This window comes from Cetorhinus maximus, chromosome 11 (genome assembly GCF_964194155.1).
Source record: "Cetorhinus maximus chromosome 11, sCetMax3.hap1.1, whole genome shotgun sequence".
Taxonomy (NCBI): domain Eukaryota; kingdom Metazoa; phylum Chordata; class Chondrichthyes; order Lamniformes; family Cetorhinidae; genus Cetorhinus; species Cetorhinus maximus.
The window spans coordinates 87264877-87279329 of NC_135889.1; the positions used below are offsets into that span (position 1 = coordinate 87264877).

Here is a 14453-nt window from a genome sequence, read left to right on the forward strand (position 1 = left end):
AGAAATAAGATTGTAGAAAGAAATATTCATAGTAGTGTTCACCAGCCTAAGATTTTATTAAAATGATTGGGGAAGATTGAAGGTTGCTGAGTACAGAGCAGTAAACTTTGGCCTCACTGTCTAGGCTGGCTTATGGGCAAGAAATCAAGGAGCCTGGCAACTGTGCCAATCTAATTTTGAGGGAAGACAGTGAGGCCAGAGTCAATTCAGCCATCAAAAGAGGTCTTGATTTTCCTTTTATCCCCTCACAGCTAGCACACACTGCTGTCTAGTTTCCTGAAGCTGAGAAGCAGAATGATCTTGGCAGCTAAAACTTCCAGTATAGCCTCATGATTGACTGACAAGTATCATTATAACTACTATGTTGAATGCAGCGATGGAAAGGATCACCTGCTGTTGTGTATCTATCACTTGTCAAGGCTTGCAAGTTGTAAAAGCGCAACTTGTGTTAAGGTGCAACGTATAGTTGGAACTTACCATATTTGCAGAAGAAGAATAGGACTTTGTTAATTTTCCCATCAACTGGAATGGTAGTAGTTATGGTTATGGTGGTCAGTATCCTCAAAATTCTCCCTCTGTGTAGGCAGACATTGTAGCCTGTTGGGGCAGTAGCAGATTGCTGTGCTGATCCACTGCACCACAGAGGGGCAGAGCTGTGCTTGAGATTCCTCTTCATTTGTTTCCTACTTATCCCAGCTCAGTTACTAGGAATGTATGAGCTTTACTGGTGCCAGAGATTTCTTTGCATAGTTGGGGAAGGGATTGGTTTAACTTGGGTTCCTTTAATGAACTGCCTAACCGACAGTCACAAGTAGCATTGACAGAGATGGATTCACCATCTTAACGATTGTAGTGTGTATTACAGACAAAAATGTGAATGGGAAATTTGAGAAAGAACAATGGAAAGTTGACTCATTAGATGGTAGGTTCTAGGTTGGAGCCTAAATCTCAAAATTATCATTCAGTTGTAGTCAAGATGCACATGTCGTATGTGCTTTACTACCTCTGTAACCAGACTCCCAGAAATCATTATTTTTAAAGTTATAAAATCAGGGTGACTGTGAACCCAGTCTTACTTGGACTTGAAGCTCTCTGGTGGCATCAGTTCAAGGGTATGAGTTGGTCCATAAAGGTTCACCACAAACAGCTTCACTATTGGATTGACTTGTCCTGCCTGATTAAAAAATAAGACAATTAGTAAAATATGCTGAATGACAGATGATCACATAATGGGCTGGATTTTTATCCTCGAGGTGGCTTTCGGAGTTGGGAACATTCCCACTCGGTCCGCCCGCCTCAGGAGGAAGTGCCCGCAAAGGGGGGATTTTCATTGTGGTGGGGTGTGGTTGGGGGATGGGGGTTGGTGGGCATGGGGGTGGTAGGCTGCAGTTGGGCCAGCAACCTGAGAAAAAGTTCTGAGGCAGCCCAGGGGCTGTCTGATTTGGAGGCGGACTGTTTAAAAGGCCCGTCTCAGTGCTGTGGGACTTTGCCCCAGTTATAATAAAAACAGAAAGGCTCTCCAGCCTTCACCCCACACACTCCTCATGCCCCATCCATGCCACTTCCTGCCCCCCACCACCCTCCATGGTTCATGCCCCCATGCCAAAGGATGCCCCCCAAAAAGCCATATTGCCTCTCATGCCCCTATGCTAAGATATGCACCCCCAGCAACTCACAAGGCCACTTATGCCCCCCAATCCAAGGTATGCCACCCAAACAACCCTTCTGGCCCCACATGGCACCATGACAAGGTATGCCCCCACGCACCCCCATGGCCCATCATGCCCCATGTCAAGGTATGCCCTCCAAACAACCCCTATGGTTCCTCATGGCCCCATGCCAAGCTATGGCATTTTCTTCCCCTTTTGCCCACTGTGGACTATATAGAACCAATGAGCCCTATAATGACAGTGGGATGTGTAAAAAAAAAACTGGAAAGAACAGTCATTCATTGATAACTTCCAATTCTCTTTAAAAAAACTCCTTTTAACTACAGGCCAATGAAAGTATCAATTATCCAGACCCTTTAATGTATCAGTATCAGAAACTGCAAGCCTTTGAAACTTCTTCATCTTGCGTAAATAAATATTGTGGCATTAACAACACAGATCAGATAGCCAGAGCTGCTAATCAAACAATGTTTTCCTGGGGCTCAGGTGTTTTAGTACACTATTGTATGTCTGAGCTCCCAGCCAAGAATACTTAATGAGGCTTGGTTGAGAGCTCAGAAATCCATTAGCCTGTTGAAACACCTGAGTCCCAGAGGAAACATGGGGATGGCTCTGAATCTCTGATCTATGCATCAATTGTCAAGAGGGAGACAGAAAGCGGGACAGTCTAACATCTGACATTGGGGAAATGTTAGAATCTATTATTAAGGAGATAGTAGCAGGACATTTAGAAAATCATAACACAATCAGGCAGAGTCAACATGGTTTTTTTGAAAGGAAATTTTGATTGCCAAATTTAAATGACTTTTTTGAGGATGTAACAAGCAGGGTGCATAAAGGAGAACAAGTAGATGTAGTATATTTGGATTTCCAAAAAGCATATATGTTGCCACATAAAAGGTTACCATGCAAGATAAAATCTCATGATGTTGGGGGTAATACATTAGCATGGATGGAGGATTGGCTAATAGGAAACAGAAAGTCAGGATAAATGGATAATTTTCAGGTTAGCAAACTGTAACTGGTGGAGCATAGTGATCAGTTACTGGGGCCTCAACTATATAGCATAATGACTTGGATGAAGGGACTGACTGTATTGTAGCCAAGTTTGCTGATGGCAAAGATAGTTATAGGAAAGCAAGCTGTGAGGAGGATACAAAGAATCTGCAAAAGGATATAGATAGGTTAAGTGAGTGGGTAAAAATTGGCACTGGAGTATAATATGGGATAATGTTATGTCATCCATTTTGGCAAGAAGAATAGAAAACCAGAATTTTAATTAAGTGGAGAGAGACTGCAGAATTCTGCAATACAGAGGGATTTGGGTATCCTTGTACATGAATCACAAAAAGTTAGCATGCAGGTACAGCAAAAAAATTAGGCAGGCAAATGCAATGTTGGCCTTAATTGCAGGAGGATGGAGTATATAAGTAGAGAGGTCTTGCTACTGTATGGGGCATTGGTGAGACCGCACCTGGAGTAGTGTTCAATTTTTACCTCCTTCCTTAAGCAAGGAAGTTCTTGCACTGAAATCAGTTCAGAGAACGTTCACTAGGCTGATTTCTGGGATGAAGCGGTTGTTTTATGAGGAAAGTTTGAGTAGGTTGGGCCTATATTTTTTTGAAGAATGATAGGTGATGTTATTGAAATATATAAGATTCTGAGGGGGCTTAACAGGATTGATGGTGAGTGTTTCCCCTCGCGGGGAATCTGGAATTAGTTGACATATTTTCAGAAAAAGGGCTTGCTAATTTAAGACAGAGCTGAGGAGGAATTTCTTCTCTCATGGGGTTGTTACTCTTTGGAATTCTCTTCCCCAGAGAGAAGTGGAGGCTAGGTCATTGACTATATTCAAGGCTGAGTTAGACAGATATTTCAATTATTGAATGGTTGAGCAGGCTTGGTGGGCCAAATGGCCTACTTCTGTTCCTATTCCTTATGACCTTATGTAACTTTTTCCAGGGTTTTTATTGTGGAACTAAGTATTTGGGTTTCACTGATTGCTTAAGGATTGCACTCCAAGGGTTGCCTCTACAGCACACACTCTGGAGGACCATAGAATCCCTCTGCTCCTCTATCCCATTTAGACTCTTATTTTCAAAGGTGAATGCAGCCTCATTACTCTGCTTAACATCTACCAACTCACAATTATTTTCATTGACATTAATTTGCCAATTATATGCACATTCTGGACCTTTATTAGCGTCTTCTTGAATTTTGTTGCAATCCTCCTCAATATTAACTACACTCCCCAATTTTGTGCCATCATCAAATTTTGCAGTTGTATTATTGATTCCCGAAACAATTCATTAATATAAATAATGAACAACAATGGTCCCAGCATTAATGATGGATAATGGAGGCTTCCATGATTTTCAGATCGTAGATTTTTAAAATTACATCTTTAAGTAAGAAACCATTATCTTTCTTACTACTGATGTTAAGCTAATTGGTCTATCACTTTTAGACTTGTGGTACCGTCCTTTTGGAATATAGGAATCACATTAGCTCTCCTTCAGTCCTCTGGCACTATTCATTTTTCTAATGCATTTTGATATATACTGCTGCCTTTTCCCTAACATCTTTTAATATGCATAAATGGAATCCAGCCAGACCAGCGGTGTTGTCCTCTACAAGTTCAATTAGTTTATTAATTATCTCACCACTTTTTATCTAAGAGTCTTTGTATTTTTTTAATCCCTTTATCTAATGTCATGTCCACCATGTTAATCTTCCTGGTAAGTGCTGAAACAAAGAAATTAGGTAATATTTCTGCCATTTTGCTTACATGCGAGTTTATTGTTCGTGTCAATTAGTGGCCCTATTCCTATCCTAATTTTTATTTTCTTATTGATGTGTCTGTAAAATACCTTACTATTTATTTTTATATTGCTTGGCAATTTAATTTTGTAGTTCATATTTGCCTTTCTAATGGTTTTTTAAAATCTTTTTCCTCATTCCCTTTTGCCCCCTATAAATTTCAGTTGACAACATAACCTATGAGATGGTATGGTATCAAAAATCTGTGAAGAGCTTGATCACTGAAGAGTAATGAACTGTTAAAGGAAAATAAGGAACCTGTATTTATATAGTGCCATTTACATCCTCACATTGTACCAAAGGGTTTCACAGCCAATGAATTACTTTTGTGTAGTCACTATTATTATGTAAGCAACTGTGGCAGTCAATTTGGTGCACAGTATGTTCCATGGACAACACATGAGATGAATGACCAATTAGTCTGTTTTTTTGGTGGTATTGGTTGAGGGAAGAATATTTTTCAGGGCACTTGGAGAACTCATGCTGTCCCTCAAATAGTACGCAAGGATCGTTTAAATTTACATGAATCGGGCAATAGGGCTATGGTTTCCACCACATCCAATAAATGGAAGAGAAAAATTGGTCTTGCAATTCTATATCAATAAACAAAATAACTGATGTAAAATAAGAAACAAACAGTAACTGTATATCATTCTCCAAAATGCATATATTGTTTATTTATTCTGCCGCCTTAAAAATAGTGTATATTCATTTTCAAGCCAAAAGAGAAAATGACTCTTTAAATTGAATCTTGTTAGCAACTACTAATAAGACTGAATTTTAGTCCGACATTTCCTAATTACATTATATCCCCCTTAAGATAAAGGGCCAGTAATAATGTGCTAAAATTATTGATCCAGATCTCTTCAAACAGCAGTGACTTCAGGAAATCTTTAGAGCTGTGTGATTCTCATTTATAGGTTATTTTACTGAGTAGCTTATCACTTGGACTTATTCTATTAGCAACAGTCAAAGGTGCAGGTCAGATACATGTCATTAATACTCCATCAAGATGGAATTGAATTGGAAAAGAAGTATCGTTGATGTGATTTTTCTACTTATCTACATATCTTTCTATCATTTATATCATTTATACCATTTTCTTCATGTTTCTTCAAATACTTAACAACAGTTATTGTTGCCAGTTTAAACTTTTATTCACAGATGATACATTCAATAATATTCAGCTGCATGAATGCTGCTTGAATGTGCTGACACCCCTTACACTCATCATAATTACAAAGGGAGCAGCCAATTCCTGACATGCTAATTCAAGTTATTTTAAGTTAAAAACAATCTGTACAAAACAGTGGATCACAAAATTTAGTCCAGGGAAGGAAGTCCTGATAATTTCAAACTGCTAGTAGTTATAAGTACCAGTATAAAATTATTTGAATCTACTTTATTCCTTTACAAGGAATTAAATTCCCAAGACCATATCCATCCAATATAAAATACGTTGTAGCAGTGAGCCACAGAACTGAAGTGTAGTGTCAATTTGTGACTTAATAACAAATCGGTCACTGGGAGGTTTGTAAAATGACTCAAATACATTTTAGCAGTGCTGTCCAAGTTGTGACCCACATGGCAAATATGGGGTCTTACACAATGGTGCGACTATAACTCATCGATTTTGACATATTTTTCTAGTTAACACTCCTTGAAGCTGTTCATCTCTGCACTTTGGTTAATTTTATGACTCCATACCTCCTGAGAAGAACCTCATGGTCAGCAGTATGGACTAGTTAAAGTACCACCTATATTCTGGGTGGAAGTAATTCCAAAATTTTCATTCTAAAATTTAATTTTTCAAGTTAGCCATTTGTCAGGAAAGGAAATAGAATATCACAATAATGAGTAATGATTGCTTGCAGTGTATAATATAAGATGAAGGTTTATCTGTTTGTGGTTCATGGAAAATCCCATGGCTCTTTTGGAGAAAGAGTAGGAAGTTTTACCAATCACCTAATCGTTATTCATCCCTCCTCCAAAATCAGATTAATTTTCGATCATTCCATTATCGTTTGTGGGATCTTACTTCAAATAAGGTGGCTCCAGAGCTTTCATTCATAACAGCCATCCCTACACTTCAAAAAATCCTTCCTATTGTAATTGGGAAAGAGCTTTGTCATGTTCCTGTGTAATGTGATTAGGTGCCGTAGTAGGAATGCAGAATTTTCTTTGATCAGTCTTTGTCTAGCTTCAGGTCAGTTCAGGTGAATTTAAGAATACCGGCCCCCAATTTATACACTGTTTTTCAATGAGTGTTTAGATTAGAATCAGTGTACTGGCAGTTTAGTAGGTAGGTTTTGGGATGGGATCCATTTTCACCAGCTTTCTGTCTTGCGACTCCTGACCGATCTGAGACCTTCCAGCCTGCAATGCTGCTGGGAACTCATTATCTGCTAAGAACTTGAATTTATGTAGGACTTTTCATGACCTCAGGATATTCCAAAGCATTTCATAGCTAATGAATTTTTTTTGAAATCTTTTTGAAATTTATAATATAAAGAAATGCAGCAGCTTGTGTGAGGCAAGGTTTCACAAACAGTAATGAGATAATGACCAAATAATCTATTTTAATGATGTGAGGGATAAATTTTGGCCCAAACGCCAAGAACATCATGCTAGTCTTCAAAATAGTTCCATGGGATCCTTTACATTCACCTGAGAGAACAACAACAGGATTGGAGTCCCCAGATCCAGTGCACTGCATTCAAATTGCAGCAAGCATAACTTAGAACAAAATAAAGGAGCCAATACTGGCTTTATAGCACTTTAAAGTGCTTTATATTGGAGCATGCAGACTGAGGAAACTTTCAAAGGAGATTGCTGGAGGTACAGGAGAGATTTAAAGCCTCTTTTTCTCCTTGCACCTTGTTTGAGCTGCACATGCCTCTGAAAATGAGACTTCCGGGAAACCTTTGCTCTGACTGACAGTGAAAGGCTCTAATTATTAGATATAGAGGGGCTAAAAATTTGCGTGTGTTTTTACTTCAAAGCAGTGCTACATAGGCTACATTGAATTGTCATGGACAGACAGTGCCATGTGCTGCTACCTGCGTGACATGCACAGGACTTCTCATTGACATAATTCAAGAAACCAGCATGAGCTGCAGCCTGTGTGGCCCACGGATCCCTCTGCCCCTGGGGAAATCAACGTAGTTTACAAAGAATCACCTTGAAGCGGTGCTAATTTTTAACCCAGAATTCCTAATAAACATTCCCTTCCATGCAATTATAATGGGGGACAGGAGCAGTGTAGAAGAATGGAGCAACATTTGATAAAGTCTGTGGCCTGCAAAATATTACACCATCCCCCCTAAAAAAATTGCAGACCATGCAGACAAATCCATGATGAGCAGCTCTGTGCTACAAGAGCGGCATACTTTACCACGGAAGGCAGCTGTGCCAGCTACTACATAGAGAGGTTGTGCTCATGGTCATCGGCCTGAAAAGCTATGTCCTCGCCTTTTCATGCCACAGGCTCATTTGAAGCAGCCATGGGAAATCTGTGCACTATCAACCAGGGAACAATCTGGACATGTATCGCTAAAGAAACTGATACATTTTTCAGTAGAGCTAGGGAATATATTCAGTTTAGCATGACAACAGGGCAACATCATGATAGGATCATACAGTTTTATTGTGTTTCTGGCACCCCCGAAGCAGGGTGCCCGAGGCCTCACCCACCCCTCATAAAATTGCAGACAGGTCGGGGTCAGATGGGAGGGCCACCCTGCAAACCTGCAAGAAGTGGGTTGTGAAATCCTGCCTTTGGGAAAAGTACCAGATGGATGCTGGTTCCCTTGGAATGGTCTGTCATCAAAGGCAGTGTCATCAAGAGGAAAAGGAAGAAAATGGTATTGCACCTGTAATACACAGTGAACCAGGTGGAAAGAGCGTTTGGGTAATTTCCACTGGAGTTTTTCCGATTATCCACTGTAGCAGTGACGGGAGTGCTGCTTAAATGCAGGAAAAATGGTGGAAGCAGCATTTATGCTGTTTTTCCAGTTTGAACAGCTTTTCTGCCTGTTACTGTGGAGATGCAGGAGAACGCATGGAGGATCACCTCCATTGTGTCTAGTGTCGGAGCTCTGTAAAACTTTTGCTGTAACTTTCAGCTAATAATGCTGATTGGGTTCAGAATCAGTGAGTGAGCTGTCAGGTCACTGCTTTTGTGTATCACCCTCATGTGACGAGGCAATCTGTTTTCATGTTTGTATGACAAATGAAACAATGCAAATAAAATAGAAAAACATACTGATCACACACACCTGACCTGCACTGTGCTTATGAGAGCTTAAATAATTTATTTTATTAGACACATTCTATAATTCCTGAGTTGACAGGCTGCTCCATTACAAACATGAAACAATATAGAGATTAATGGATACTTGGGAGTGATTACAAGGAATTAATCAAATTGAAGAACCCATGGGACATTATAACCAATCCCAGGAACACTAGAGCAGCTTGCAATGATTGCCTGAACCCTAAGTTTATTGTGTTGAAATCATGCCAGGGTATCTGTTTTCATTATTGTTATACTGTGAACTAGGAGTGGATTTTTCATATTTTGTTTCATCTTAATATGCAGATGTTTTGTCTTGATTCCTCATGCCCTTAACACTTGCTGTTTTCAATGAAGTTTGATGAGTCTGATATCATTAGGCCACATGTATTGAATCATTGTTAGCGATTAGCAGGAAATCCAATAGCCAATTAATATGCTATGAGAGTGGTGAATGCACCTTTATAACATGGAAATGGATGAAAGAGTCATTTCAAATATATCTTGAACTTTTGAATGACTGGACTCTAGATTTTAATTACAGATTGATATTGTTGCTGTGAAATAGCTCAATTTACTTCATTCCTTCCCAGGTATTATGCAGTCATTGAAGTTCACCACTAGATGGCAAATGATGAATGGTTCACAAAATTGTTTTCTAGTAACAGCATTTAAAGTTCATTGCAGTTTAAATCTCATATGCTAAACTTGCATTGACCTGGTTGCTAAAATACAATCATGTCATTTTAATAACAAGATCCACCTTGTATTCATGAATAATGGATTAATTTACAAATCTACGAGTTCAGTGTGGTAAACTGCAGTACAATCTGCCATACTTTGACTTTAATTGTCATCTGACCTGTATGTTCAAACTGATGTATATTTTACAGCCACTACTCAGTAGTCATTCGTCCTTGCTGGATGCAAGACACAAAAAAATGCAGCCTGCTTCAATCTCTCTTAGAACTTGGCTACTCTGAGACAAGGGCCACCATTATCACAAAAAGGCTCTAGAACACAGCAGCTTCACACACTCAAATTACCCTGGAAACACCAAGGTTTGAAAAGGCAAAGAACAGATACCGATGGGATGGATGTTGTGAAGAATTAGTAAAGCTGCACTATGAACAGACTTTCATCAAAATTATTGGTTGCACTAAAGTTAATATTTGAAAGGTCAGGTCACTGCTTTTGGAGAGCCTCCTGCTCCATCTAGACTTACAAAAATATTTAAAGGAAAATCCCACAAATTCTTATCTTGTCAAGAAGCCTCCGACAGTCCTTTGGATCACCTCAAAACAGGAGCAATGGGACTGACATACAGTGTACATGGTTCTTCCATCTCTCGCTGAAAGATGTACCACTGGGGGTTCGACAGCAGGAGGGGGACTCCAACTTGCGTATCTGAATAGTCTCCCACCTGTTTTGAGCAGGAGTGTTGGAAGCCCATTTGAAGGTCTGTCTGAAAATTAATTCAATTGGACAAATTGATGGACAGGTTCCCTGACAGATTTTCAACAGCTGTTCCTCCCTCCCACCTTCTCTTACTGGTGAGAAACAGACAGTCAGCTGTTGAAAGTCTCTCTTCATGTTTTCATAGGTGAAAATGCTGCATTACATATCCTTGGGCACCCGAGAATCAGTTGAAAAAATGACTGATAGCCTGTGGGAAATCTTGGCCACATTGCACTAAACAGAGAGTGATTATTTTTAAATGCAGGAGATGGTCCCACCAGCATTGGTGAAGCAGGCAGAAACTTAAAATAGTTTCTTTAACATGTTGCTAGGTACCTGCTCTAACTACTCAATTTTCCTTTCAGTCTTTCTCACTGCTGCATAGTGAGACATTTATTCCCCTCTATTTTCTGAGTTTTGGTTGGAAAGTCAGAGAGTATTAAGGGCTAACCATGCTCTTGGATGTAGGGAAGGGAGATCTTAAAAGGAAATTTTTATTCAAGGCAATTTTCCAATAATGATAGGGTTTGCTTTTAAAGTGTCCCAATCATGGGTTTTCATGCTTGAATTGCTGCAAGGTGAACAAACTCATGCCAGAGAGATCAACTGGCAGCACAGCTGATCTGCTTGTGTTCACCATTATGCTACAAATTGCATCTACAGGTCCTGGCACACTTACCTGATAATGACTGAAGGCAACTGTTTCTGTAGACACTAAATCAGCACAGAGAAAGTTGCAGAGATATGATATTTGCTATAAGAATGTTTGCTGAAAATCTGAACCACAGGCATCACTACCAGTGGCAGTCAAGATTGAATCCTCCCTTAATTGTTAAGCCTCCTTCCTCCTTTCCGGTTAACTTACATATTATCTGCAAAATGAGCCATTTTGCTACTATAGATGCATCAACCGAGTGATCTATGCATTGTTCAACAGGGCCGGCACTGACAGCTCCATTGAGCAACAACAGTCCAATGGATGTCCCATATCACACAAAATGTAGCAGCCAGCAATATCATCTTTGTTTCTCTGTTCCTCTGAATCCCTTTACCTTTCCACTGGTGGCAACGTCATCAGCACCTGGTTTCTAATCCCTGAAATTCCTTGCCTAAATCTCCCTGCCTCTTCACCTTTAAAAACTTCCTAAAGACCCATCTGTTGGCCTAGTTTTTAGTCACCCCACCTAGTCTTTTCTTTCCAGGCTTGGTGCCTGTTTTCCATATCTTCATCCGTGAAAAGCCTCGGGGCATTTTCACATTAAAGACATTAGATAAATACATATTCTACTGGGCATGGCTTATACAAACTGAAAAGAATTCCATAGCATCAATGCCAGTGATTAACAATATCAGATCCTGAAATGCCTGTTTCTCAGGTAATGATCACCATGTTTCTTTCCCTAGGATGGCTCCTTAGAAACTAAGGTTACTCTTTTCAGTCCCAGCTAATAATATTTTTGTGTCAGGCACAGACAGAAGTATAGTGCAGATATAGCCCCCATGTAATTTCTAGGATAACAATAATGTATTTTGTCCCAGATGCTTTGACAGATCGGGAGCATCTTACAGTGCAACCCAACCAAGGTTGCCTAGATCATAGTGTTTGCTGCATATTCTTCAATTTGCCAACAAATAATCCTAACTAAAGAGAGCCAAGAGGCAGCACAGCACCCCACAATTAATTGAGCAATTCATCAATTCATTAATCAATTGTGACAAAGGGGATATTGCTACATAAATGCTCAAACTGTTAAAATGGCCATGCTCACAGAAGAGACATTCAGCTGCTCTAACCCAAAATACATCACCAACATTATAACTTCTGCCAATTCAACAATGGATGTTCATGCTTTATTATGATAACAGCATATTCTGCAACATTGCAAAGAAACTCCCTGGATAAAGTTAACCTGAAGTGCAAACAATTTATTCGCCTATTTGTGAAATGTTTATGGCCAGAATTTTTACGTTGATAGTCGTGCGGGTCCCACCGGCTCAGCGGCGGGCGGGCAGCCGAACTCTGCCACTGAAACGGGGCCCGCCGCCATTTTGAGTGGGTGGCCTGCCCGACATGAAGTGCTATGCACTTCCTGTGCGGGGGGTGGAGGGAATCCCCATCTGTCAAAGTGCGCTCTTTCGCACATGCGCGTGAAAGAGCGCACATCTCCCTGAGACTAAGCGCTGTCTCAGGGAGATTACTGACAGTATAAAAATCTTTAAAAATAGAAAAATATTAAAATTATTAACATGTCCCCCTCATGTGACAATGTCACACGAGATGGGATATGTTCATAAGAAGCACACAAACTTTATTGAAGTTTTTAAAAACGGACATGAAACCACATCCCGCCAGTGGATGAGGTTTCATGTATTATCAGAAGCCCGCTGGGGCTCCTGGCCTGCCCGCCTTCCTCAATATTTAAATAGACCAGGATGACGTCGGGGTACCTCCCGACGTCATCCCGTGTCATTTTCCCGTCGGTGAGCGGGCCCCGCTCCCAAATCGCCAACGGGAAAATTCTGTCCTATGTGTCTATTGAGTTTCTTGCTCTAGTGCATCCACAGCTGATTGTCTAAGCTGTATGGTGTACTTATCCATCTTAAACTGCTTACCTCTCAAATGGAAGGAATATCTGTGGTGGATCAGTGAATCCGCCTGGGATTAAGATGGCCCTGTATCTCACTCTAAGCATATAATCAAGGCGGTTTGGCAAGGGGTGATGATAAGTGGTGTTCTTGGCCTTCTGCCTCATTTTTATATCCATTTGTTTAGTGGTCATCCAATTCCAGTGATGGCTGAAGAAACCAATGTTTGTTATCATTCTCCCCTTTTTGGTTTTAATTCAAGTGTCAGACATGCTTGACTGTACAATGTGAAGGCCCATTTCCTTAATAGACAAACCATAAGGACCAGTTTCATTTATTTACTTTCCTGAAAGTACATTAGTTAATTCAAAACATGATTATGGATCCACATTTTTGTGGTTCTAATATATCATTGGTCCAATTAATGTGCTGATATTTATATAGTTGAATACACAATGAATCATTAGACTATAAGTCTTGAGGCTATCATAAGTGCTCTGGTCAGACCATATCTTAAATACTGGGGCCTTAATTCATGTAATCCAGCATGATCCATGCAACCAGGGCATATGGAAAAGTCTGAGGACCATCCTAATTTGGTACTTGTATCTCATCATGATAATTCAGGTAGTCCTTTGGTAGTACAGAACTTGAGTATTGCTGAAAAGAAGACTTTTTTGTCAAAGTTTTCATCTTGTACTCATCAGGACAATTCACAAGAATACCAAATGTAAAGGGAACAACAATTTATGCTACATGAGAAGAGAGTGCTGATTAGTTGGGCAAGTGGACTCGAATTAGTAGACGCATTGCCACGGAGAATGTACCAGTTGATGGTGACTGACCAAGCATTGTTTGGAATTTAAACCAGCTTGACTCTGATCAAGGCATTGCCCTGAGGAACGAACCAGTGAATGGCTGTCACTTATTTTGCTTAGCTGAAACAGGTGCAACATTCTTTCTGTCTGTTCTGTGTATTAATGTATGTACACGCAAATGCGCCAACTGCGAGCCTGACCGACAATCTTAAATTGGTTGTCAGCGTAATTCAGGCAAAACAAAACAAGTAACAGCCATTTACTGGTTCATTCCACAGGGCAATGCCTTGACCAATCGTAGTCAAGCTGCCTGGTTTAAATTTCAAATAAGCTCGGCAGTTAACTATCAGTAACCATCAACTGGTGCATTCTCCATGGCAATGCCGCTATCAGAGTCCACTTGCCAACCACTACCAATCAGAGTCCACTTGTCAACCAGTTAGCACTCTCTTCTCATATAGCATAAATTGTTGTTTCCTTTACATTTGGTATTCTTGCAAATTGTCCTGATAATTGCAAGACAAAAAGCTTCAACAAAAATTGTCCCTTTTTTCAGCTATAATTCAGGTATGCGATCCAGTTTCTGGTTAGGGTCTGACTACATTCAAGGGGCTGGGGAGGTGGGAAGGTTATTGAGGGAGGGGTGAATATGGGCCATCACTGGTCAGAGTCTTAACATGAAGCATTGGTGTTTCTCTTGTTTCTCATTAAGATTGCCAGTAGTTAAAAAATAATACCTGCAGGCTTCTTCTGCAGCCTCCAGTCATCTTTAAGGGCTGCAGCAGAGCCTAAATAAGTAGTTGGAGC

General features: G+C 40.2%; 1 protein-coding gene across 1 annotated transcript in view; it reads right to left on the reverse strand.

Moving 5' to 3' along the window:
• Window positions 1–14453, reverse strand: part of dpp10 (dipeptidyl peptidase like 10) — a 942753-nt gene that overhangs the window by 111351 nt on the left and 816949 nt on the right. The window contains exon 10 of the mRNA XM_078552405.1: window positions 1077–1174. Coding sequence (XP_078408531.1) covers window positions 1077–1174 — 98 coding nt within the window. The remainder of the gene's footprint in view (window positions 1–1076; window positions 1175–14453) is intronic.